The sequence below is a fragment of the Tamandua tetradactyla genome, chromosome 7 (assembly GCF_023851605.1).
Source record: "Tamandua tetradactyla isolate mTamTet1 chromosome 7, mTamTet1.pri, whole genome shotgun sequence".
In the NCBI taxonomy this organism is placed as follows: domain Eukaryota; kingdom Metazoa; phylum Chordata; class Mammalia; order Pilosa; family Myrmecophagidae; genus Tamandua; species Tamandua tetradactyla.
This window is the reverse complement of record NC_135333.1, coordinates 86,791,088-86,815,804: the sequence shown is the minus strand read 5'-3', so window position 1 is coordinate 86,815,804 and position 24,717 is coordinate 86,791,088. Positions and strand designations below refer to the sequence as shown.

At 36.1% G+C, this 24,717-nt stretch overlaps 1 protein-coding gene and 1 long non-coding RNA gene across 30 annotated transcripts in view; one reads left to right on the top strand and one right to left on the bottom strand.

Moving 5' to 3' along the window:
* The window catches only part of LOC143691595 (uncharacterized), a 41,909-nt gene extending 23,159 nt beyond the window's left edge, over nt 1-18,750 (bottom strand). Inside the window, exons 1-3 of one of the 2 annotated variants that reach the window (XR_013179590.1) lie at nt 18,629-18,750; nt 7,028-7,172; nt 3,761-3,994 (exon numbers count right to left, since the gene is read on the bottom strand). This is a non-coding gene — a long non-coding RNA (uncharacterized LOC143691595). Of the gene's footprint in view, nt 1-3,760; nt 3,995-7,027; nt 7,173-18,628 lie in introns of those variants that run through there. The other variant, XR_013179589.1, reaches the window with a different exon arrangement.
* The window catches only part of SOX5 (SRY-box transcription factor 5), a 1,211,684-nt gene that overhangs the window by 748,340 nt on the left and 438,627 nt on the right, over nt 1-24,717 (top strand). For 2 of the 28 annotated variants that reach the window (XM_077170288.1, XM_077170286.1), the window contains exon 1: nt 17,033-21,327. The exons of 22 other annotated variants lie outside the window; for them this stretch is intronic. In XM_077170288.1, coding sequence (XP_077026403.1) covers nt 21,182-21,327 — 146 coding nt within the window. In that variant the 5' untranslated portion in view covers nt 17,033-21,181. Of the gene's footprint in view, nt 1-17,007; nt 21,328-24,717 lie in introns of those variants that run through there. 4 more of the 28 variants (XM_077170290.1, XM_077170289.1, XM_077170291.1 and 1 more) reach the window with 4 other exon arrangements.

Genomic DNA, 24,717 nt, shown 5'->3' with positions numbered 1-24,717 from the left:
ACAGAAGTATGTATATTCAAGAAATCAGAGGACGATGCCAGGTTTTTATCATTACCAGGCAATCAACGTATATATGAGCTGATTTTTCTTGAGTTTAAATTTTGGTTTAACTTTAGATAAACCTTAATGTCACCTATTGGTTATTACTACTTTAAAACTCTTATCTATGGCTTCTGTTAATCTAAATTATAAATTACCAACTTTTTTCATCCAGCAATATTCAGTGTCTGCTGTGTCAAAGGCACTTTGCTAAGGGGCAGGAGTTTGGCATTGAATGGGATAGTTATTACCTGCTGCTCTCAGGGATCTTATAAACTAGAAGACAAAATGGACATTTAAAAAGTTCTGTACCTATGAAAGTGTTGACTGCTACAATAGTTTTGAGTGCACAGGGAACATAAGAGGGTCCTATCACAGTCTAAGCAGCCACAGAATCCTATCCTACCCCTTTCCCCAATCCCCAGAAAGTTAGAGAATGGCATTTTTTTTTTTTTTAAACACGGGCAGGCACCGGGAATCGAACCCGGGTCCTCTGGCATGGCAGGCAAACGTTCTTGCCTGCTGAACCACCGTGGCCCGCCCGAGAATGTCATTTTTTTAGGGCCCAGATATTAGAAAAAGCATAGTGAAACCAAGGAACTATAAAATGAGGAAGATGGGAGAGCAGAGAGAATAGAGAGCAATGAAGTTGAAGAAATCAGATAATGGAAGGCCTTGTAAGCATGTCAAAAAGTTAACATTTTTTCCTTAAAATTGTGGTGGTGAGGGGGGGAGTTTGATATGGTTGGATTTAAATTTTCAAAAGATGACTTTGGATGGGCAGCGGAGATTGCTTTGGGGCGGAGTCAGGCTGGAGGCAAGATGGCCCACGTGTTGTTTGCCTTGGTGGTCCAGTGAGAGTTCATAGAACCCTTAAGTTAAAGGCAGAGCCAAGTTCAAATGTTGGGGGGATGGGCTTGGGGCAGGACCTGTGGCTTTGATTGTTGGAAGAATGTGGACCTGAGGAAGGTCCTCCCATATGAGGGATTCTTTCCATGTTCCAGGCTTGCTTTCACCCCAGGCAATTTTGAGATGTTTTGCTATAAAGAGTGTATGTTAGGCGTGAGGCAATAACTACACCAATAATGTCTGAAGCTTTCCGAGTTCCCTGGGCTTCCAAATTAACTTTTTAAAGTTCTCTGTTGATATCTTTCATAAATGCTTCTTTGCTGCTATTCTCTAAGCTTTTATATTCATAATCAGCACAGAGTCCTAAGAAACTTGTCTGAGGCTGTCTGGCAATGCATTATTCCCTCAGTGGCTTCCTTTTCCCCTGAGTGAATGAGATTACATTAATGTTGCAGATGTACAGTGGAGAACTTTAAGAACCCTTTGCATGCAATTTAACATCTGTAGCCTAAGTTAACATCTCCTCTATAGTCAGAGCCTTATCAGCTCCATCCGCAATGCTGATGGGATTCTCCTAGCCACCATTTAATTAAAATCACAGATTATTCGTTTTTTTCTTAAATTTTTCTCCGTTGAAATAAATACTCAGAACATCTAATGAAGAGCTGGAGACTCTCCTTGCATTTAGGATGATGTCCTTTTCTGTAATCCAGGAGTGGAGACCCCGTGAAAAGCATTTCCTTTAGGAAGGAAGAGAGCCAAACTGCCAAGGCTAAATTTAGTTTTCCTTGACTTGGTTCTTCACTATACTTATCTTAAATATCATGAGATGTTTTCCTCTTATTGCTACTTTTTAAGAGTATAGCTGTGTGGAATCAGGTCATATAAAAAGAAGTTAAGACGTTAAGGGTGTGCCCATTTTAAGATTTTTATTAAATACAGTAATGTATTAAATACAGGAAGGGAAATAGGAAGCAAATCTGGTGTTTTGGCTTTAATGGTTAAACAGTCAGTGTTCTGAGTTTATTGTTTTGTCCTGTTAATCTTAACACTCACCTAACTGAGAGGCTATTTTTCTGATTCATTAGAAACAAGGAAAATTGAGTGATCACAATTCAGCATTTTAATTTATTCTCTGCATTGGGTTTCCAATAATTGCAGTCATCAATATTTTTTATTGTACTCTTTAATTTTGTGAATTACTTTGACAGTTGTTTGGTATTTTATCATTGCCCACTTGTTTTTCAGCTGTCAAGTAATTTGATATTTGAATGAAATATTACTCTTCCCTGTAATAAGCATTAGGTACCACTAGATAGAGGTAGAGAGTCTTTAAAGCCTAAGAAAGATGCATCCTGTGACTCTTGAAAGACTAAACAGAAAGTCATTGTTCTCTGAAACTAGAATAATATTTTCTCTGGGAAAACTACTAGCAAACTTTATTATGTTAAAAAGTAGAAGGAGAGATGTTTAAGCCAGAGAAATAGAGTTGAGCTAGTAAATTTCAATTCTTTCTCTCTAGACTACAATCTTTTGCATTGTTTATGTCATCCTGGACCTTATATATGAATTTAGAAAAATGTATTTCTTTTCCTTTAAACACACACTGAGTTTACAATGGTTTCAGATTCCTGGCTTCCACGCTCTCTGGATTACAATCTATATATTCCTGTTTCCATTTTTCACTGTCATGTTAACTTTCAGGTACAAAAGCCACATATTCTCCAACTTTCAGAAATTCTGATCCCCACTAATGGAAGCTTTCTGGTTTTTTGTTTGTTTGTTTTCCCTTTTGCTTTTATTTTTTTTAATTTTTTTACATAATAAAGAGTAGAGTCTATAGCAATGAAGTATTTCCCAGTTTCCTTTATATCACTTTTAAATAATATTTTTTACAGTAACTGCAAATTTAGTAAGAGATGTTAAATGCTTTAATTACAGAACTTACATTATTCATTTTATTTCTTTAGTAATCAAACAATATCTATATAAATATAGTATATCATGTTCACAGAAACCATTTTTGGAATTTCCTATAGTGTAGAGAAATTCAGTGTGGATTACCAATCTTACTGTACTTTTCCAGTGAAAATCTAAGTGCTTAAAGTCAGTCTTAATGATTTTTTCAAAGAATAAAACATCAGTATGTCATATGCGATTCTGAATATGTAGAGTTACAGAAAGGGTATGTTACGGAAATTAAGGAGTGTAGTCCTTTATATTCTGCCCAATGCTAATACATTATGGATCCCTTCTACTTGTTATCTTGGCAGCATATGTGATTATAATCATTTGGAGTTAATGTCTGTAAGTTATTATACATATTTAAAAATGTCTGAAATTTAGTCAAATTAGGCAATTCCAAGGTTAAATCTGAATTAATTTGTAGGGCTATAAAATTTGGTTTCAGTTAGTGCAACAGTGAAATGTAGATGGAAATAACAGACTATGTTTTCATTGTCCTGATATAAAGTTCACTTTATATTTTGTTTGGGTGAGTGAAGGATGCACTTTGTAAGGTAAGAAAAGAGGTTGTAGAACAAGGTAGGCCTTTACAGTGTATAAAAAAAGACGCGAAAAGGAAGCCCGCCAACTTGGGAAGCATAATTAACTACTTCTGATCGTTATAATCTGTTTAAAATACTGAAGCAATGTTTACTTCCTTATATTCTAACAACTTATTTCAAAAGGATTATCTCAAAGTTCCTACCTGAGTCTTAATTAGCTTCTGACATGAGTGAAGCTGGTTAGATGATAGTTGAGGTCTCAGCATTCTAAGAGAAACATAGCAGAATGGTTGAAACTGCAGACACTGAATTTAAGCCTGGCTCTGCCACTTACTTTATTCTTGTACCCGGGCAAAATATGTAGTTTACCAGGGGCTGCTGTGACGAATGCCACACAGGTGTTTACAAACAGGAACTTACTGTCTCGCGGTCTGGTAGGATAGAAGTCCAACGTCCAGGTATTGGCAGGGCTTGGTTTCTCCAAGTCTCCAGTGTTCCGGCAATCCTCGGTCACATGACGTCTTCATTCTTGTGTCTGCTCCTCTTATTTCTTCAGACTTCTGACTTTTACAGACTGCTTGTGTCCGAATTTCCTCTACCTTTGTAAGGATTCCAGTCATGTCAATTAAGGCCCACCTTATTGAATTTGGCTTCATCTAAGTAGGATCTTTTAAGATCCTATTCCGAAATGATATATAATAATATATCATTATATCTAATATCTAATAATATATCAATATATCATTATATAACTAATAATATCCTCAAACAACCTGTTTACAAATGAATTGACATCCACAGGGTCAGGGATTAAGACTTGAATGTGTCTCTATGGGGGACACAGTTCAATCCCCAACAATACTTATTATTCAAAGTCACATTTTCCTCATCAGGGAAATAGATCATGAAAGCATCTTGAGGGCAGGGACTGGGAACTTTTTTTTTTTTAATGCAATTTTATTGAGATACATTCACACACCATAGAAACCATCTGAAGTGTGCAATCACTGGCTCACAGTATTATCACATAATTGTTCATACAGCCTCATGATCAAATTTAGAACATTTCATTACTCCAAAAAAGAAAAAAGAAAACCTTAATCCTCCATTACGTACTGCAGACATTGCATACTGCAAGTTCACTGCTGTATACATTCCCATGTTTTAACCTCCAGCTTTCCTTCTGGTGACATACATGACTCTAAACTTCCCTTTTCCACCAGACTTGCACCATGCAGCTCTGTCAATTATGTATCACAATAATGTGCTACCGATCAGCTCTGTCCTTTTCCAAGTGTATGAACTGATTTTTGCTCTGTATTTCTAGTGTCTGATACATAGTAAGCACTCAATAAATATTAAATAAGTTAACAAGTAGATACTCATACATGATGGCTGTTGTAAAGATCTGTTAAAAACAAATAAAAAATTTAAAGCTGAAATAGATAAGTATATATATAGTTAGGTACCTGACACATACTGATTGTTCAACTGAGGGAAGTTATTTTTATGATCCTTCCATGTCAATTCTAAGAATAAACATTTTTAAATGGCCTCAGATTTAGCTCTGTGTGTACCCATGTAAAAATCAAAAGACCAATCATATTTAGCAGTTTGCTGATTATTTGGTTGGATATTATTTGAAGTATTATTTACAAATTACTTAAAACAGTCAACAAGTTCTGAACTGAGATATTTTTCAGGTACTATACAGCCAACAATAGCTACACATAATTTTACTTTTTATATCTGGAATTTTAACTGCTTCTCTCTGGGTTTCAGATTAATATAAAAAATTAACATCCACCCAATTTCTAATGTTTGTCTTAACTATGCAGATCAAGCAATAGTGTTTTTCATAAAGCAAATGAAGTGGCTTTAAGAAGAAATTTGAAGAATAATCCTCAGAAAGCTCTGTTGATGCAGCTGTACTACCATGTGTAACAAATATCTGAATATGCTTCCTGAATGTGCTCATTATTTGATAGTTGCATATCACATAAGGAACATAGATTGCATGAATGCTTCCTGGGAATTATGAGTTGTAAATACAACTCATAATTTTTAACCATTAAATTTTTTAATGGATATCAAATATTAAGTAATTTTGATATCCATTAAATCGCAGTATACAATGTTAGGCTTCAAAATATGGAAATTAATTTGCAAAAAGCAATCCCCTTGTCCTCTGGATGTCTCAGAAAGCAGAGATCATTATTTTCGTTTAAGAAATCATTCACCCTAAACAATAGCAATAAAAGCATGCCAATTCTTATCCATGACCAGAAGTTTTATTGAGGGTGCTGATGCCCTCAGTGATTGTCACTGCCATCTTCCAGTAGTGGAGTTAAGTTAAAACATTCATTTATTCAATGATATTGGACAAGCAATAAACTAATTGCTTTTGAGTTTTATTTAGTTTAGAATATCCATCATCAAAGAATGTCCTTCCTCCTTCAAAGAAAACCATTCTCTTCAACCAGACTCATAAGGCATAGGGACACCCATGGACCAGTAATATCAACTGAATCATCCCTGGCCATCCTTGGGAGAGAGATGCCCCTCTTCTGTGCAAGGTTTTATTCTAGGCACTAGGAAAGGACAATGGTGAATTGGGGTGTTTCCAGGCACTAGAGATCATGGTGTGTAATTTACAATATCTACACAATTTTGATAGACTCTTGATCTCTCCTGCTCACAGAATTTCATGAGCTCCCCCATGAACTACAAGGCCCCTCTTTCTAATACAGGGTCTACTTGCCTCTTCAGTCTTTGCTCACATCACTCTCTGCCTTGCCACCTGAGTTCTAGGCACAGGTCCCTTTCAGACTCTCTCATGCGCTCATATAACAGGCCTCTGCCTCTGTCCTCATTTTATTTCTCTCTTCTTCTCTCTCTTTACCAAATTCAATATATATTCTAACTTCATATCTGATAAAAATGTCATGTCCACAGGGAAACCTCCTGCAGCCTTCCTTGATATGTCAAAACCTAATGTTACCACATTCCTCTCCTTTGTGGCATTTATCCCATTGTAACATTATATTTATTTATGCATTTGTTTGATTATTATCTGTTTCACTATAAAGACCATGATAATTAAGATGTTGTCTTCTTTTATTCATCCTTTTTATCTTCCATGTCTAGCACAGCACCAGACACAGAGCAGGCACTCAATAAATGTTTGATCAATGAATAAAGGTATAAATAAATGAATGAATAACTTGTATAAGAAAATGCCATGTTCAATAAGAGAAGTCTTGACAAAGCATTATGGGGGTTCAGAGGCCTAGATGGAATGAACAAACTTAGAATACAGAAGATAGCAACTATTATTGCAATCGATAAAGAAGGTATATGCAGAAATTCTTTCCATATCAGATTTGGTAATATGAATTGTGACAGTCCACAATTACTGAGTATCTGTAATACTATGGTACTCTAGTAATCACTCCAATGAATGACCCCAGATAAAAATTATATCTACCACCACTGCCATAAGATAATGGTACTGTTGCAGAAAGATTATAGTTTTGTCATTTGGAAGGACTACCTAATTTGCTAGAATTTCTTTTGAGGACCACTGGGCCTTGACTACACAGGACAAAGCAGTAATGGCCTTGAAAGTTTACCATTGCTAACACTTTTGGTGTTGATGAGGTGAAAAAGTGGTAATGCTGCAGTATATGTCATCACATCTTCAAACCAATTGAACTTGTCTCGCTAATGAGAGTCTGCCATTCTCAGCTTCCATCAGTCCTCAGTGAATCTCCCAACCTAGGAGAAGAAAATGCTAAAAGTCAATGAATTCTTGAACTGCTAGGGGGTAGTGGGGGGGTGCTATACCCCTCAGGACTTCTAAAGCACTCAGACCACTGTCCCCACTCATGCAGAGCTTCTCATCTAGCCACAGGAAAGAATCCTGTCTTCTGATACCTCTTGAAATTTCATGGACTATAATTTTTATCCAGCCGAGAGAAGTTACCCTCTTTAGTGATCCTCCCTCAATAAATGCATTGGAGAAACATAGCCCTCCCAGTGCTCTGCAATGATGTCACCCCCCGTAGTGGTTATGCCTCTGTTAGTTACTGCTGGTGAAGACCTTTCTCAGGAAAGTGAGCAAGCTCTGCAGGCTCGGTGCCAACACAGCCCAGCTTGCTCCATAAACCAGCAGTTGTTGGGATGTTTTCTGCAGGGCAGATCTCTTCTTCTTTAATCACTGATAATAATGAAGTTTTTGTCATATTAAAAGGAAAGAAGAGAAGCGATTGAGAATAGTTGAGAGGATGACTGTGCCGTCTCTCAGGTCCCGCGACAAGAGTACTACAATGGGCAGCTTTCAGAACTACATATGGTCTTCCTTCCGAGGGAGTTGATTAAGCGACTCCGGATGAAATTGAAATCCTGTGATTTGACCTTTGTCTGGCCTGGGAGGGCTGCAATTCGCATAACAATTTCCTTTTGTTCTTTGTTTGGAGTTATTAATCCAACATGAGCCTCGAATTAATCAGGGGTAGTGCATAGCTACATTTCTAATTCACAGCTCTGCTGCTTGTGTCTTTTTTAATTAAGGCCGAATGATAGCAGGCCTTAGCCTGATTGCCACACTTGCTAACCACACATTGAGGGATGAAGAGGCTAAACAGGCAGAATGAGATTACTTCAAGGTTTCACTTAATTGTTTTCTTCCTTTAAGTAAGGAGCACTGCCTGCACATTGTTAATTCTAGGCTGGGAGGGCTCCTTTTATGAGTATTGCTTGTCTTTACTTTGGGATAGGGTGATGAGAAGTCCGGGTCTTTAGTGTTAGTACCTTCAGGTGAATTTACCCAAGGGTTTCCATAGATCAAAGTTTCAGTTGACTTAAACCACACCCTTACATCTTCATAGGCTGTGAGAGGTTGGTTAATGCAGGGCCCATGTCAAAGAACTTTGAACCATACTCACCAATAAAAAGTGTAAGGTTTGACACCTTTGATATATTTATGGATGGTTCAGGATCGATTAGTCAGAATTTTGTAAAAAAATAAATATATTGAGATTTTATGTTAATGAGACTTGCATTATTCAAGACTTCAGTATCATATGTCTCTGATTTCTACTTTGTTCAAAGGATTTAATTACTGGAAGGACCTAATTATAGTTCAGCTTCACCAAATAGGCTTCGCCATGCAGTGGACGCCAGGATGCATCCGTGTAGTAAATCATTCCTTTTCCCTTTGGTAAAAGTTATTAATTGCCTCCATTACTTCAACTACTTCTCATGTTTTAGAAGAGAAAGATAATGTGCAGATAGAAATCAACTGATCTTAAGTGAAATTGAGCTCCGACTTACTAAGTGACTTAGACTCTCCATGGAAGAGAATGGTTCTTTCAGCATTTATTCAATTCTAAGACACTGCATACATTTATTTAACCAGCCTAGTGGTGAGCTCGTTAGGATCTTTGTACAACTCCAAAGGTAATTTATTCCCTCCTCCACAGTGTCTGACCAGCCTAGGAGAAACGGACTCTTGGTTACCATATAGTTTAAGCTTAGACAAAGATGCAGCATAGAGTAAACACGGCTACTCACTTGCTCTATAACCTTTTTCTTTCTGAGATTCAGGCCTTCACTGACTAAAAAAAAACTACTAAACAAAAATACAAGAGCATTATGTATGGTTCCTTTTATGTGTAAACCTCTGTAACTCTACATTCATATATTTCTTTTTAAATCCCAGATACGGTAATTTATTTTTTAGCCCTGTTTTGGCCTATGAAAATTAGTATGGCTCCATTGCGTAGAGAGACCTATATTTTATCCATAAAATTAAAGGCTAGAAAGCATTTTATTTAAATGCATTAATATATTTCAAATTACTCTCCTCTGATGATTGTGCTCCATGTCATATTGTGTTTGTGGTGTTTTGAATCAGAATTATGTGTGAAGGAGAATGTTTTAGAGAACAGAATTCACTTTGTGGAGGAAAGGGCACGAAGCTTGGAGTCAGAATATTTAACTCAAGCTACACGTCTGCTGTTAACTTGCACTATAACCTCAAGTGTTCAGGTCTCATTTCCAATTTAGGCAGAAATGAGTGGGGATAAACTAAAAGTTCCTTCCAGCTCTGACCTTCTATGATTCTAAAAGTATTGGCATAATTAGGACTTTGAGACTGATGTATTACATGGACTAAATACTGTTTTTCATTCCCAGAATATTTTCATATCTTCATTCAGAGCTACATCAAAAATACAGGTAAAATCTCTAAGCAGATTATAAAAACAGCAATGAACTGGTGCTTCAGAATGCATTTAATCTGTATTTTTTTAATCTAATTTTCACTTTTAAAATAATAGCCAGCAAAGTAGATATGATCGGTGAAGTTGGGCTGAAAAGAAGAATCTGTGAGGCAGCTGGTGATAGGGAGGACATGGGAGTGTGAAGGAAGGAGTTAATAGAATAAGAATGATTTGGCTATGTTTATAGATTAAGGAGAAGGAACTGGTAGAATAGAATATGTAATAAGGATAGGGAAAAATTGATGGGGCAAAATCCTGAGATGATGTGAGTGGAGTGGATCCCAACCATTAGTGGAGAGTCAACCTCAAACAGAGAGAGTGATGGTTTCGCCTGTGGCCCTGAAGACAGGATGATAAGGAGGATTGCAGAGAGTCACGTGGGCATGGATGGAGCAGATAGTGAGTACCTATGAGAACTGAGGTCATCTGGAAGTGATGGGAGTGGCATATTATAGAGCATGGTAAAAGTTTTTGGCCATCGACTCTTGGGAGTGAGAGGAGGCTATGAAAGGATTCTTGAATGCTGTTAAGAGCCCAGGTATGTGGTGCTGGTCTTTGCTGTTTCGTGATTCTCACCAGCTATGTTCAGATGTCCCAAGTTAGATGAGAAGAATAGGCAGATTGTGGGGTTGATTCAGGATGAGAGTTTCTGGGGAAGGAGATATCCAGGGATAAAGAGGACTTGATATTTTATTAGAATCTTTTTCTTTGTTGTTCTTAACTAGTAGAGTAAGTATCCTACTGCAGCACTGTTGGTGGCATCGTGAGGTGGCAGCTATCAACATTGCAGCCACAGACTGGGAAGTACCGAGAATCTCTTTAATCCTTCCAGGGAATTCTGTGGCTAAAGATTGGTGCCACATCTGTTGGACAATAATGAGTCTCATCAAAAGTGATATTTCCACTGTGCTTAATGCTTTTCTGCCTCTTTCTGTCACTGGGTGGTTCCTTAGGGGCTTTGATGATCAGGGCAGAGGTAGAAGATACCACCTCAAATCTGGGTGTGTCAGTTCTGAATGGTCAGTTTCACTTTATCCTTTAGACCCTTCTTGTCACTATCATGGCAATGTTACTACTAAACCTTTTTGGAGACAGACCCAGGGAACTGATCTTGGGAGCCAGGGAAGATATGGCACCAACTTACCCACTGGGGAACTCACATATGTGACTTTGATCTCATTGCGGTGGAAATTGGGTGTCACAGTGGATGGCATTAGATGAACCCATTTGTAGGATTACCAAAGAAAATTGCATCTTGCCCTCCAAGCCAAAAACCAAAAAAACACTCCTCAAAACGTTGTAAAAGATGAAAACAATTATTAATGTTCAAAGTTAGGAAAACAGGAGAACCAAGAAAGAGTTCAGGGAGATAATGCCTAAAGTCACACATTCTTGTCCCAAAATTGTATACTGTCATTTAATAATTCATTGCATTCCTTGTCATGATTTCTATCAAAGTTATTATATTGAGTCATTCCATGAATTATACTGATGAGAACATTTCTTGCAATGGTTACATAAAACTCAAGAGTAAAACTTGTTTGGTGAGTGAGTAGATCTATTTTATGGTAAATGTCAAATTCACAGAAAATCTACAAGCAGAAACTGAGATATTTACGACCACCAATCCTTGGCTTTCAGCAATGTGTCACAGCCTCTTGCTCCCTTTCTCTCTCGGGTGAGATTCAGTTTTGTGTGTGTGTATGTGTGTGTGTTTAATATTTGGAAAAGATTGATAGTCCTTTGCAAGTCAAGATATTATTGCCACATTTCCAAAATGTGGATGCCAAATTCTTTGGGGTTGTGATACACCCAGATGGTCTCCCTTTTTTGCATTTCTGCAAATGTTATTACCAAATACAACAATTTTTCCTCCAAAGTCATTAGAGCCTATTTGGCACCTTCTCTAATCTGTCCTACTTGTTACCTTTTAATTACTGTGTAAGGGGCTCTAGTTGTCTCATTGCTGAAGGCCAAATGACCAAGGGGTTAATGCTTTTGCTGTCTCTGGCCAAGTGCTTTTTAGTCAGTAGTTATTTATGGGGAAGTCCAGGGCCATTAGTTCTCAAGTATGTGCAGCTGTACTCTTCACAATTAGTAGTCCATAAGCAAATGTGGACTTACTTTTTGTGTGTGGTTGTTTTTTCCCTGATTGGTTAGACAATCTGTTGCCATTTATGAATGATTCTTGTTGATGCAAAACATGGCATTGCATTCTATTTTATTACTTGGATTCCATGTTTCCTAGGATGCTTTCATATTGATTCGAACAGGGCATGAGGATATGCATCTCCTGTCACTAGTGACAAATTGCTCCTGTGTAGCAAAATGTGAAATCTTGCCCACCAGAGGTGAGCCATACCATTTCCCTTAAATCAGCATAGGTGCTGATGGTCCTCATTGTGGAATCCGTGACTGGTTGGCCTTTTTTCTTCATGCTCTGTTCTTTTGGGCATAAGATAGAGATTACTATTAATGTTTTTTCCAGCTCCTAGTAGCTCCTCCCTCTGTGCTGTATTACTGTGATTTTTTTCCCTCCCCCCATTGAATGGTAGTCTTTGATGTCACACAAGAGAATACTGTTGGCTAACAGTCTGGAGGCTGCTTCATTTGAGCTAACCACCACATGAAAACAAATGTGATCCATCATATTTCATTAACTAGCTGTCCTCCTTTTGGGTGCCCTTTTTTGATGTCAGAGTGCATCCTGACAGGAATCAGAAAGATATGTGTGATTAAGAACAGTAATAATGCTTATTGCATTGTATTGTAAATTACCTTCCTGGGCCCTGCTACTTTATCAGCCCCACTGGCATTGGCTCCCGCACATTTTTGACTACTCAGTATATACAGTGTATTAGCGCAATGGAGATCATTATGTGGCCTGTATTTGAGTCATTTTTATTTAAGATGCCAAACAATAAGCTGTTGATTGGGGGAACAAGAGGCGAACAATAATGTTCTGTGTCACATAATACACCACCATTTTCCAGCTTTGCTTTAGAAGGGCCCTCTTTATTGTTTTTGTATAAAAATGGTTCTTAGGAGGAGGAATATTTTGCTGAGGTATGTCATTATTTTGCAAATTTCTATTATCTCATCATGTTGTCTTCATTGTAAATTGCAGCTAATTAGGAACCTAGTTAGAGCCCCAGCTTTGAGGCTGGCTTTTTTGTGAAAAGAGCCCACCGATTACCGCACTACAAGAGAGGAAGGGAGAGAAAAAGGAGATTAATCTGGTTACCTAGGCGACACTCGCTTCCATCTGCGAGGAACAATACATTTTTGTTTCCTTGGCTCAGTTCAGATCTGTTTTGTTTAGAGGGGAAAAGAGAGAGAGAGAGTGAGAGAGAGAGAAAGAGAGGGAGAGGGAGAGAGAGAAACTAGCTCCACAACAATGCTGAATTCTGTCTAGCCCAGGCTTAGCAGCTCGATTCCTCTGCAAGTTAGGGTCTCAGGGGAGTGAGAAGATGAAAGAGATAAGCTCCAAAGTTGTCAAAGGTCATGACCTTGCTGCACAAAGCCAGCAGTTTTACTCCTAAATCCCCTTCTCCCAATATGCACTTAATGAAATAATATACTGTGCTTCTCAACATCCTGTAGTCTTCATTAAGGAACAAGACCCTCACGTTGTGAATTTAAGGAGTCGTTTAAAATTTCATACTTAATAATCAGTGACTCTAAGAAGCTACTGTATGACCCCAGTTCTTGTTTAGGCAAGGTAACTTTAGCTTTTCTCCTTTTTCTTTGCAGTGACTTCCTCTAAATTTACTGTTTTAGGTGATGACACAGGTTTCTGGTAGGATTCTACCTCACAATGAATAAAACAAACCTTTGAATCTTCCCAAGAATGAGTCTTACTCACTCTCTTCCAATTATTTGTGTTGTACATCAAATTTTAAGTCTTTAATATAGCGTAGGCATTTACTTTCCTCAGGAGTAATGTGGGTGGTACTGCCCCACTGTTTGCTGCCTCATGTATTCACCTCCAAAAAGGCTGAGGATGGCACTGCAGCTGAAAGCGTCAGTCTAAAAGGCTCAGAAATTTCAGCGCTTCCTCAGGCAGATTGGCTCAGCCCACATCCTCTGATGAGCATAATGCTTTCGGCATCGTGTTCTCAGTGGTTGATATGCCATCAGGCATAATCTGTAGTTATTTGGGAAGGTTATGTGTGATGACATACAGTTAAAGGAGGCTCCTAGAGAGGAACCTTGGCATATATGAGCTTTCAAGTCATAAAATACATTAATTAAATCAGAACGACTAGCTTATTTTGAAATGCTGTGTGGAATCCATGCTTTCACTCATGTGAAGGTCTCCTCATCAGTCCTCTTTCTAAAATACATTTTAATAAAAGAAAAACAAATCTTTTCACAACAAATAAAAGTTATTAAGGTCTCTCAGGTGCCCATAGACTAATAGATACTTTCCTCAATGATTATTATCCGTCTCTCTTATTTGTGAATGGGATAAAAAGACCTATCCAGATTGATTCTGTGCTCATCACTCATCTAGCTTTCTTTCTTATTCCTATTATACCATTTAGGAAATGCCAAATGATGCATTTCATATGACATATGATTTATTAACTGTCTTAGGAATCCATAAAACATTCAAAATCCAAAATATTCTAATTTTTTTCTTTTTAGATTTTGTGGATCATATAAATAAAACCTTGCTTTTGACCCCAAACTGAGACCTTAAAATTATACTTTTATTTATTGAGCCTTTACAGGACTCAAAACTTAGTAAAGTTTTCTAATTCACCCACTTAAAGAAGACAAAATAAAAATTAACTTACTACAGCAAACCCTCAACTAGAGTCTTCTCTCAGTAACATTTTACAATATAAAGAACAAATTATCAAATGCCACTTTGTTACTAAAAGCTGAGACATCCTCCTGAAGTTTGTGAAGTCAGGGTTACTCTTGGCAGTGGCAGGGACTGAAAACGTGCCGATGTGTTTTAGAAATCTGTTCTTCAACAGGCAAATTAAATAGTTTCTTCTTATCTGAAAAAGAACTTTCTCAATAAAATTATCAAGCTGTTGTAGACTTTGAGGGGACAAGGTCTCATGGTCTTAATGAAGAACTTTAGTGAGTCATATAGATATAGAGAGAACTAATTGTAGCAGAAAAGCCAATACTGCTCAGAATAACTTTCTTTATAGAAAGTATTTGAGTTCTAAGAAGCCCTTACTAAGAGGACCTCAGAATCTTCCTCCTCATGTGTTTGCAGATTCAGTCTCACCGTTCAGTTCTCAATTGGAGTGGAGTCATATATGGAACCTACACTCTTTATAAAGGCTTTGATTGATTATATGCTGAGAAGGTAGGGAAACGGAAATTTGAAGGAGTTTAGAATGTGTATAAGCATGCTTTTCTTCATGGTGGATAAGACATGATTCTTTAACCACAAGTTGCGTTAATCTAGTATGGTATTGCAGTGATCACCATATGACATGGCAATAACTACATGCCGATATGACTGGAGTTAATAGACAATGAAGAAGGGTGCACCTACCTAATAGGTTTAGGTACTTTTTAAATGCATTTCTATCTCTTGCCTTCGACACTGACATTGTACTTACTCAGGACCTTAGATTTCAAAGTCTGAGAAAGTAACTCCTAATATTCTGCCCTGAAAAAGTGTTTCAAAATGGATGCAGAGGAAAGAGTGCCACCTGCTGATTTTTCATCCTAAAGCAATTCTGATTTCCTTGAAGGTTTCTTGGACCAGATCTAGCAATGCCTGGTCCTAGTTATTAAGTCATAAGTGACAAGCACAAAGCTTAGAGTTGTGGTGTTAAGGTTTTGTGGTCATGTTGATTCAAGGAGTTCAGAATTGAATACAGAATGTTTTCGTTCAGTTGAAAATGTTCGACTTTTCATGGGGCTTGTAAGTTTCAAAAAATTCAAATCCATCATTTCATTTATTTTTCAGTTTATTCTTCCTATTAATTACAAGGCAAATTGTAGACAATAGGAGAGTGACTTCTGTGTGTAAAATGTCTTTGTCCGGAATCTTCTGGACTTTTTCCAGTGTGGAAAAGCATGTTTAATGAAAGCTACTTTTATGACGTTGACTTGGAAGTTGCTCTTATGACCATAACTTTTCTTCATTTTACGTGGTAAGAGAATGTATTGTTTCTCATTCCTTTTGTTGCTAAGCAGGAAATGGCTTAAGGTAAAATAGAAATAAACATTGTGTTTCCCCAAAACAACTCTTCCTAAATTAAGATTTTAGAAGTTTACCATTACTGTTTTCTCAGTTGAAGTTTGCAATTTGAGAAAATCTCTTAAGTTTTCATATGGCTTTTAGTATATAATTGCTCACAAAATATGGGAAGTTGAGAGAAGTGACGTTTGGCCTGAGTCTTGAAACTCTATCATAGAATCTTATACATATAATATGCACTCTGTGCTTGTTGAATAAAAATTGAAGTAAGCTTGAGGAATAATATTAAACTGAGTGTGATTCTGACATCAATCTTAGAAATTTAATTTTTTTTGCCATTCTAATATCACCAGTAATAGGAAGAAACATGGTTTTTTCTTAGTCAAATGGAAGAGAGAATGGTACATACTAATAATACACATTCTTTGAAAAAAAGACTCCTAATTCAAGTGTAATGAAAAAAATTAACCAAGATAATAAGCAGGCAGATGCATGTCATCCAAAGTGAAACTCTTCACCTATTGCAGTTTATTTATCCTTAATTGTTACTTTAGAATAGTTACTATTAACCTGTGCCTCCAGTGTTAAGGTGATTTTAACTCAGGCATGAAACAGGTTGCAGGCACAGCAAGAGAAATTAGCAACAAAGGAGTTGTTACCATAAAGGAACAGCTTTAGAAATGGGCCAGAGCTGTCAGTATCTCTTCCTACTTTACATACTACATGTTGCTAACAAAAAAGATGGAATACTCTTCTTTTGGAGAAGTGAAAAAGAAAGCAGAGATGGAAGGAAGAGAGAGAAATAGGAAAGAAAAAAATAAGAAATTTAGGCATAAAAGAGTCATATGTAATGTTGAAAAAAATAACACATATTTTTCCAATCCTTAGAAAATGGGAAACCATTATCATACCATTGATATGAGTCACCAAATGGCCATTTGTATTTAGTTGAGGTGAATCTGAGTGTGTTTGTGTGTGTGTGTGCATACACTTGTGTGTGATAATTATAAGTAAATATGTAGACCATGAACTTATTTTTCCATTTTTAAAATTTAATTATTTTCTGTAGACACTGCAAATAAATGGAATATGTAGTAACCCTACCATATTATAAACAATTTTTAAGTAGAATACATCCATTTGTTGCTGTATCATAGCAATATTAATATCATAGTCATGAATTCCCCTTTGATATTTCTAATATTTGCTTCCTAAAACAAGTCAGAAAAGGTGGTTAGCTATTTTGTTGTCATTTGGAATTTAGTCCACTGGTACCTTTGGTGTCTAAACTCGATTAATCTTTTAGAATATTATTCTAATTTGTTAAAGAAGATTCTCCAAGGAATGAACGAAGGAATTGATAGCAATGACACTTTTTATATAAGGCTCCAGATTTCTTCCTTCCTTTTCCTGAAAGTTGATTACTGGTCTTTTAATTTAACCTCTTATATGACCTATTTGGGTAAAGGGATTACTACCTCCTATTTGTTTCCCTGCCTATAAGGCTTTTCTTATCGGAATCATAATTCATAGGGTGTTGTGCAATTTGTTCACCGCTAACTACTTCCTTTCTGCATTGTTTTAGGGATACAACTTCGTGTATATATCAGCAAACAAACCAGGTAAATATCCCTTCTCCTGTGGAATTATACATTCCAATGCAGAGATGGGGAATTAAATCCTAAACTTATTTTATCTCTGAAACTTTTGATGAAATGAATTAAATGATGAGAAATAGAATAGTTCCTGGCTTATAGTGGTTATTCAATAAATTTTGTTGTTTAAATTGAGAAGTTGTTTTATTGTGGGGAGATGTATCGAAAGTTGTTCTTTTTCCTTTTTTTTTTTTTTTTACGGTGGTGGACTGAATCCAAAATCTAGAATAGATTTGGGTAGTGGAGTGAATGTAATGAGGACTACATATAGATTGAAACATATCTTCTTTAGAAGGGTGGAAGAGCCACAAAAAATTCCAGAGAGAAATGTCTATTTCATTTGCTGTTTTTCTTGAATACTTCAAAATATGTGTCTTAAAATAGAAGACTTTCCTAGGAGGGATATTTGGATAGGGTATTAAAGATGGGTGTGAACATGCTACCATTTTGACTAAAGATTTAAAAGCATCTTTGTGTAATGTGACCTGATACCTCTGGCTTATACAATTTTATTCATAAAAATATTCTTGGTTCACTATCACATGCTGTCTGTAAGCTCCCATTTTCTTTTTTTGGCTTTCATGAAATGATGGAGTTTTCAAGCTGAAGGGACTTTAGAGATACTCTGATCTTAATTTATTATTATTTTTATTATTATTATTTGGTATTTGGGATCCCTTTGAAAATCTGTTGAAAACGATAGATCCTGTCACTCCAAAATTTAATATATGTACAAAACCCATCTCAAAATTTCAGTTAATATGTGGACCACTTAAATCCCTTCAGTAGTCATCAGAATTAACTCTAGATCTAGTCTGTTCATTTTATAAATGAGAAAATAGAGATGCAGATAAGTCGTGATTTGTTTAAGACCACACAGATAATGAATGGAACCCTACATATAAAGAAGTCTCCTTTTAGCTGGCCTGGGTGTTTTCACTCCTCACCCCATTTCTGATCATATATATAGCTGCATTATAAGCCAATCCACAACTTAGAGGCTTATAACAAGTTATTAATTCTCACAATTCTGAGATTTGATTGGACTTATCTGGATGGTTCTCATTTGAGTCTCACAAGCAGTTGCAATCTGATCATGGCTGGGACCAGACTTACATGTGTGGCATCTCAGCTGGGATGGCTAGAACAGTTGGAGGCTTGGCATCATTCTCCCTCAGCAAAGCGTCTCCACCTGGGTAGCTCTTACAAAGCATGGCAGACCCTTACATGGCAAATGACTTTCTCCAGAGTGAGCATCACAAGAGACTCAGGTGGAAGCTGCAAGGTTTATTATGACATTGCATTGGAGGTCATGTAGCATCACTTCTGCATTTAGTTGGTCAATAAGGGTGACAAAGGGCCAGCCAGGAAGATTAAGGAGAGGTGAGTTCTCAAAGGTGTGGAGACTGGAAAGCATCCTTCATTGGTGGTCATCTTTGGAGATCAGCTACCACCCACCCTATTAGGTGAGAGCCGTATCTGACATTTTTGGAGGAACATCTTTAATTACTTCTTTAATAAGAGTTTACCTTCAAGTTATTTGAAACTTGAATATTTATATTATCCCATTGAAAGTGGCATACATTCTATTAGAGTACTTATTTTATTGCTTAATATTAAAGTAAAAGGTCATAGTTCCTTGAAGTAATTTTAGGGAATTAGAGCTTGAATTTGTCTTCTATTTTGAACTAGCTCTTAAACAATATACACGCAGATTTAATCCAAGCTCATCATGTAGGATGTCCATCCATTCCTCCTGGTAATTGAATTCTACTGACTGACATAATTAGGCCCTATCTGTTAAACCTGTTGTGTCAAAATCTTGAAGTGTCTTCATTTACATATTTCTAACGTTGTAGAAACAATCATAATAGTTGGTTTGGTCATAGCCCATTGTAGAATGCTTTCATTCTCAGATTGACAGTGATAATAATTTATACTATGGGTCCTTTATATTAGAGTGGTTATTTGGCTTAGTAGTCAAGAAACTATGCACCGAAAATCCTTGAAAGTGTTTTGGTAAAACTAACTTTATCAATTTTTATCCGTTTTGTACTCCTTTCATCTCAAATGGTTTGGATCAAACTGCTCCTAAATTCACAGACATGGAAAAAGAGCAATTTTAATTTCTTGTTATAAGTATTTTCTGGTCACTATAGTCAATAATGATTTTCAGTTTGAATGACAGCTAGATCAAAAATATCTAAGAACTTAATACCAAAGAAAATAGACTTTTTCTCATACCCCATTCCTTAAATTTAACTAAGAAGGTGCTGTGAGATTATTTTAAAAATTAAGAAAGGTGACACTTTGTAAAGTAATTCATAGATATAGAATATTAAGGATTTAAGTACTCCCTTATTTTTACTGTCTCTGTACCTGCAATTAGGAAATCAGTGCTAATCAGGTCTAGTTGGGGTTGTCTGAGAAGGTCAAATAATTTTTGTTTTGACTTATTTTGTTTAACCAGCCATTAAATAAAGAAATGAGACAGATGAAATAAAAAATGTTACCTTTACTACTGATAAGGGTGATATAAGAAAATGCGGGCAGGGAGTCTTCTCGGTACTGAATGCCAGGACTAGGTAGATTTGTCCACCCAGTTACAGAAGGATGGGGCAGGGGGGCTTTGCCCACAGGAACAGAGCCAGGCAGAGCCTGTGAGCTCTGTAAACATCCAGCTCCCCAGAACAAGAAGAGGAAGGGACTGAGCCACTCATATTCAGTTTTTCTTTCCAAATTCACGAAACAAGTAAGTTCCTACACCTCCTCTAGAAAGCAGTGAATGAGGGGTCAGGGAAACCATGATTGTCACATTAATGGGTTGACTTCACAGATAAAGGCAATAGGAAAAGCGCTTTGCCACTAATGTTTTCCGCCTTTTATACTCTCGTCATATTGGGCTTAGTCATTAACTATCAAAAGAATGATAGATGAAGAGATCTCTCACCATCCTCTTCAAGACAGTCTCCAATTCTTATATCATTTCTGTTCTACCATCCTGAATTAAGGTGGGAATTCTATTTATATCCATAATAGTGACCACACATTGCTTTGACAAAAGCTTTCCTACTCAATGACCGGGTCAGGGTAATGATTCTTTTCTATCAATGATTACCACAAAGGATTTTGGCAGCAATAGCTCATTGGTAAACCTAGTCAAATTAGTCAGCCAGTGGTAAACCTAGTCAAAATTCTGGATCCAAAGTAGGTATGGATCCAAAAACTATACCAGCTGAAAATTGAGGGTTAAAGTACTATTTATAGGATTTTCCCCCTCCATATGGTATATTTACTCTGTATTTTGTTCTATAGAAAAACTTACTGAAATATACACTACAGAAATATATTACCAAAATTTGCTACAATAAATATATAACAATTTACTGAAATAGAACAAATTGTTTCAAGCCTTGATATCATGTGGTGTAACTAATGAAATAAATGCACATTTTCACTTAAATTTAACCTCTCTGTATTTTAATGAGGTTTTCTAAAAGATGGTTTCAGTTTCCATTGTTCATGGTGATAGTTGTATCTGTGACATGATTCATTCAATAAATTTTTATTGAGATCCTGCTATGTGCCAGATACTATTGTAGGGCACTTATGTTACTTAATAATGGGTTTTAAAGAGCCATAATGAAGAAAAACATTTAGACTAATGGGATGAGAGAACATAGATGTCCCATTTTAAACAGAGAAATTCTCTTCAAGGAGGTGACAATTGTCAGAGCACTTGATGAGATGAACTGTGCAGGTGTTGAGATGACTCGCATGTCAAAAAGAAGGAATGCAGATGCAGAGGCTCCAAGGTAGGAACTTGCCGGGCATATGGCTTCTGTTAGAATTTGGGTAGATGTAAACAAAATGGATTGTGTTTACAATGTGAATTTATTATTTATTAATGAGAAAAAAACAGAATATTTTACTGAAAAATATGCTCTACAGTCATTTGCTTCTTTTCCAATAATTATCAAATTAAACATCACACAAGTTTCTCTTCAATAATTTGTAACAGCTTTATTTTATGTATAATTTAAATAGTCTGAAATTCACCTATTTTAAGTAAACAAGTCAGTGATTTTTAATAAATTTACAGACCTGTGCAACATCACCACAATTCAATTTTAGAATATTTCCATCATTCTCAAAAAATCCCTTATGACATGGGGGCAACCAAATCAATCGACTGAGCCCTCAATCTTGGAGTTTGCTTTTATGAAACTCATTCCTGCAAAAGAGAAGCTAAGCCTACTTATAATTATGCCTAAGAGTCACATCCAGAGAGCCTCTTTTGTTGCTCAGATGTGGCCTCTTTTTCTAAGCCAATTCAGCAGGCGAACTCATTACTCCCCCTGCTAAGTGACTCCGAGGCATGTTAATCCCCCAGACAACATGGGACAGAACTCCCAGACTGAGCTGGGACCCAGTATCATGGGATTGAGAAAACCTTCTTGACCAAAAGAGGGAAGAGAGGAATAAGACAAAGCCTCAGTGGCTGAGAGATTTCAGAGTCAAAAAAAGGCTATGTTCCAGTAGCCTTGATTCTTGAAGATGATTGAATAATGATATAACTTTTACAGTGTGGCTGTCTGATGGTGAAAACCTTGTGTTTGGTGCTCCTTTATCCAGGATATGGACAGATGCATAAAAAATGTAGATAAAAAAATAAATAATAGGGAGGCTAAGGTGTAAAATCAATTGAATTTATTTTAACAATCCAATCTTTTATTGACATTTGCTCAATAAAAGTATATTTAAAAAAAATCCTTTATGCCTATTTGCAATCATTCCCTGTTCCCACCCTGTGGTTCATGAAGCAAGTTCCCATCTATTTCTATAGATTTGCCTTTTGGCACATTTTGTATGATTGGAATCATATATTATGGGATTTTCTGGCTATGACTTCTTTCACTCAGAATATTCTTTTGAAGTTCCTCTATGTTTTAGCATGTATCAGTAATTTGTCACTTTTTATTGCTGAAATATATTCCATTGTATGGATATACCACATTTTCTTTATCCACTGAAGAAAATTTAGATTTTCCTGCTTTTGGGCTATTATGAATAATGCTGCTATGACATTCATGTGTGAGTCTTTCTGTGGACATATATTTTCATCTCTTGTGACTAAATACTTTAGGAGTAGAAACACTGTGTTTCATGGTAAACTTATGTTACAGAAATTGACAAATTGTTTTCTTAAGCAGCTGTACTATTTTACATACCTACCAGCTATACAACCATGTTCCGGTTCCTCCATATCCATACCAACATGTGCTGCTGTCAGTCTTGGTGAATAAAGTCATCATTGTATGTGTGAACTAGAGTCTTGATGTGGGATTAATTTGCATTTCCCTGTTTGTTTGGTTTTTTTTTGTATGATTTTTGACAACTTTTCATCTAACTATTCTAATATCTTCTTTGTTGAAATGTCTATTCAAATCTGTGAAAGTTTAATTGGATTTTTTTGTCTTATTATTGACCTTTAAGAGTTCTTTATATATTTTGGATACAAGTCCTCCATTAGAAATATGATTTGCAAATATTTTCCCAGTTTATGGTTTAAGTTTTCATATATTTAAAAAAATATTGTTGTGTAGCATACATATATATCTTTATGATGCAAATTTTAAACATTTTTAAGTGTACAGTTCAGTCTTATTAATTGCTTTCACAATGTTGTTCTATAATCACCACCATCTGTTACTGTCAGTTTTTTATCACCCCAAAGAGAAACTTTGTAACCATTAAGCAATAATATTCCATTCTCCCCTCCCACCTTCCCCTGCTACATTTTAACCTCATACCTTTCGGTCTTTTTCAGTTTGCTTAATCTATATATTTCATATAAGTAGAATCTTACAATATTTATCCCTTGGTGTCTGACTTAGTTCACGCAATATAATGTTTTCAGGGTCCATCTATGTTGTAGCATGTATCAGAATTCAATTTTTACAGCTGAATAATATTCCATGGTAAGTTATATGCCACATTTTGTTTATACAGTTGTCTGTTGATGTACACTGAATTTGTTTCCACCATTTAACTTTTGGGAATAATGTTGCTGTGAACATTGGTGTTCAAATAGCTGAATCCCTCTTTTCAATTCTTTGGTATAAATACCTAGGGGTGAAGTTTCTGGGTCATGTTTATATTTTTGAGGGAGTTAATTTTGATAAAGTTCAATTTATATATATTTTCTTTTCCATATTATGCATCTGGTATTGTACCTATGAACTCTTTGCCAAACTTAAGCTTGGGAGATTTCTTTTTTCCCCACAATGTTTCCTTTTAAATATTATATGGATTTAGTTTTTACATTAAGCTCTGTGATCAATTTTGAGGTTGTTTTCTTTTTTTGCATATGTTTATCTAATTTGTAAATTCATCTTGTAGAAAATGCATATCTAACTGAAGCAGCATCATTTGGTCAAAAAACATTACCTTTTCCATCAAATTGCCTTGTCATCTTTGTTGAAAATCAATTGACCATGTATGTCAGGGCTGTTTGCTGGATTTTTCGTTTTGTTCAGATGATCTGTATGTCTAAACTTATGCCAGTGCCACACTGGTTTGTTCACTATAGCTTTGTATTTTGTTACAAAATCATAAAAAATAAGCCCTCCGGTGTTTTCCTTTTTTCTTCAAAGTTGACTTGAAATTATACAATCAGTTTATAAATTTGTGCAAAAAGTCTTCTGCTGGAATTTTGATAGGGATTACGTTGAAGATGTAGATCAATTTAGAAAGATTTCCATTGTATTCCAATCTATGAACATGGAATATTGCTCCATTTATTTAGCTTTTATTTAATTTCCTTCAGTGATACTTGGTAGCTTTCCATGTACATAGATTGTGCATTTCTTTTGTTAAATTTATGTCTTATTTTTTATACTGAATGAAGTAGTTTTCTGAATTTTGTTTTTGGATTAGTCATTGCTAATATATGGAAATGCTATTGATATTTTCATACTGATCTTGAATTGGACAGTCTTAATTCGTTCATTAGCATTAGAGTTTTTAGTGTAAACTCCTTTGGATTTTCTATATTAGGGACCAACTGAACTATGAATAAATACAAGTTCACATATTACTTTCTACTATGAATGACTTTTACTTCTATTTTTTATCTCATTGTACTTTGTAGAATTTCCAGTCCGATGGTGAATGGAAATGGTGGAAGCACACATTCTTGCCTT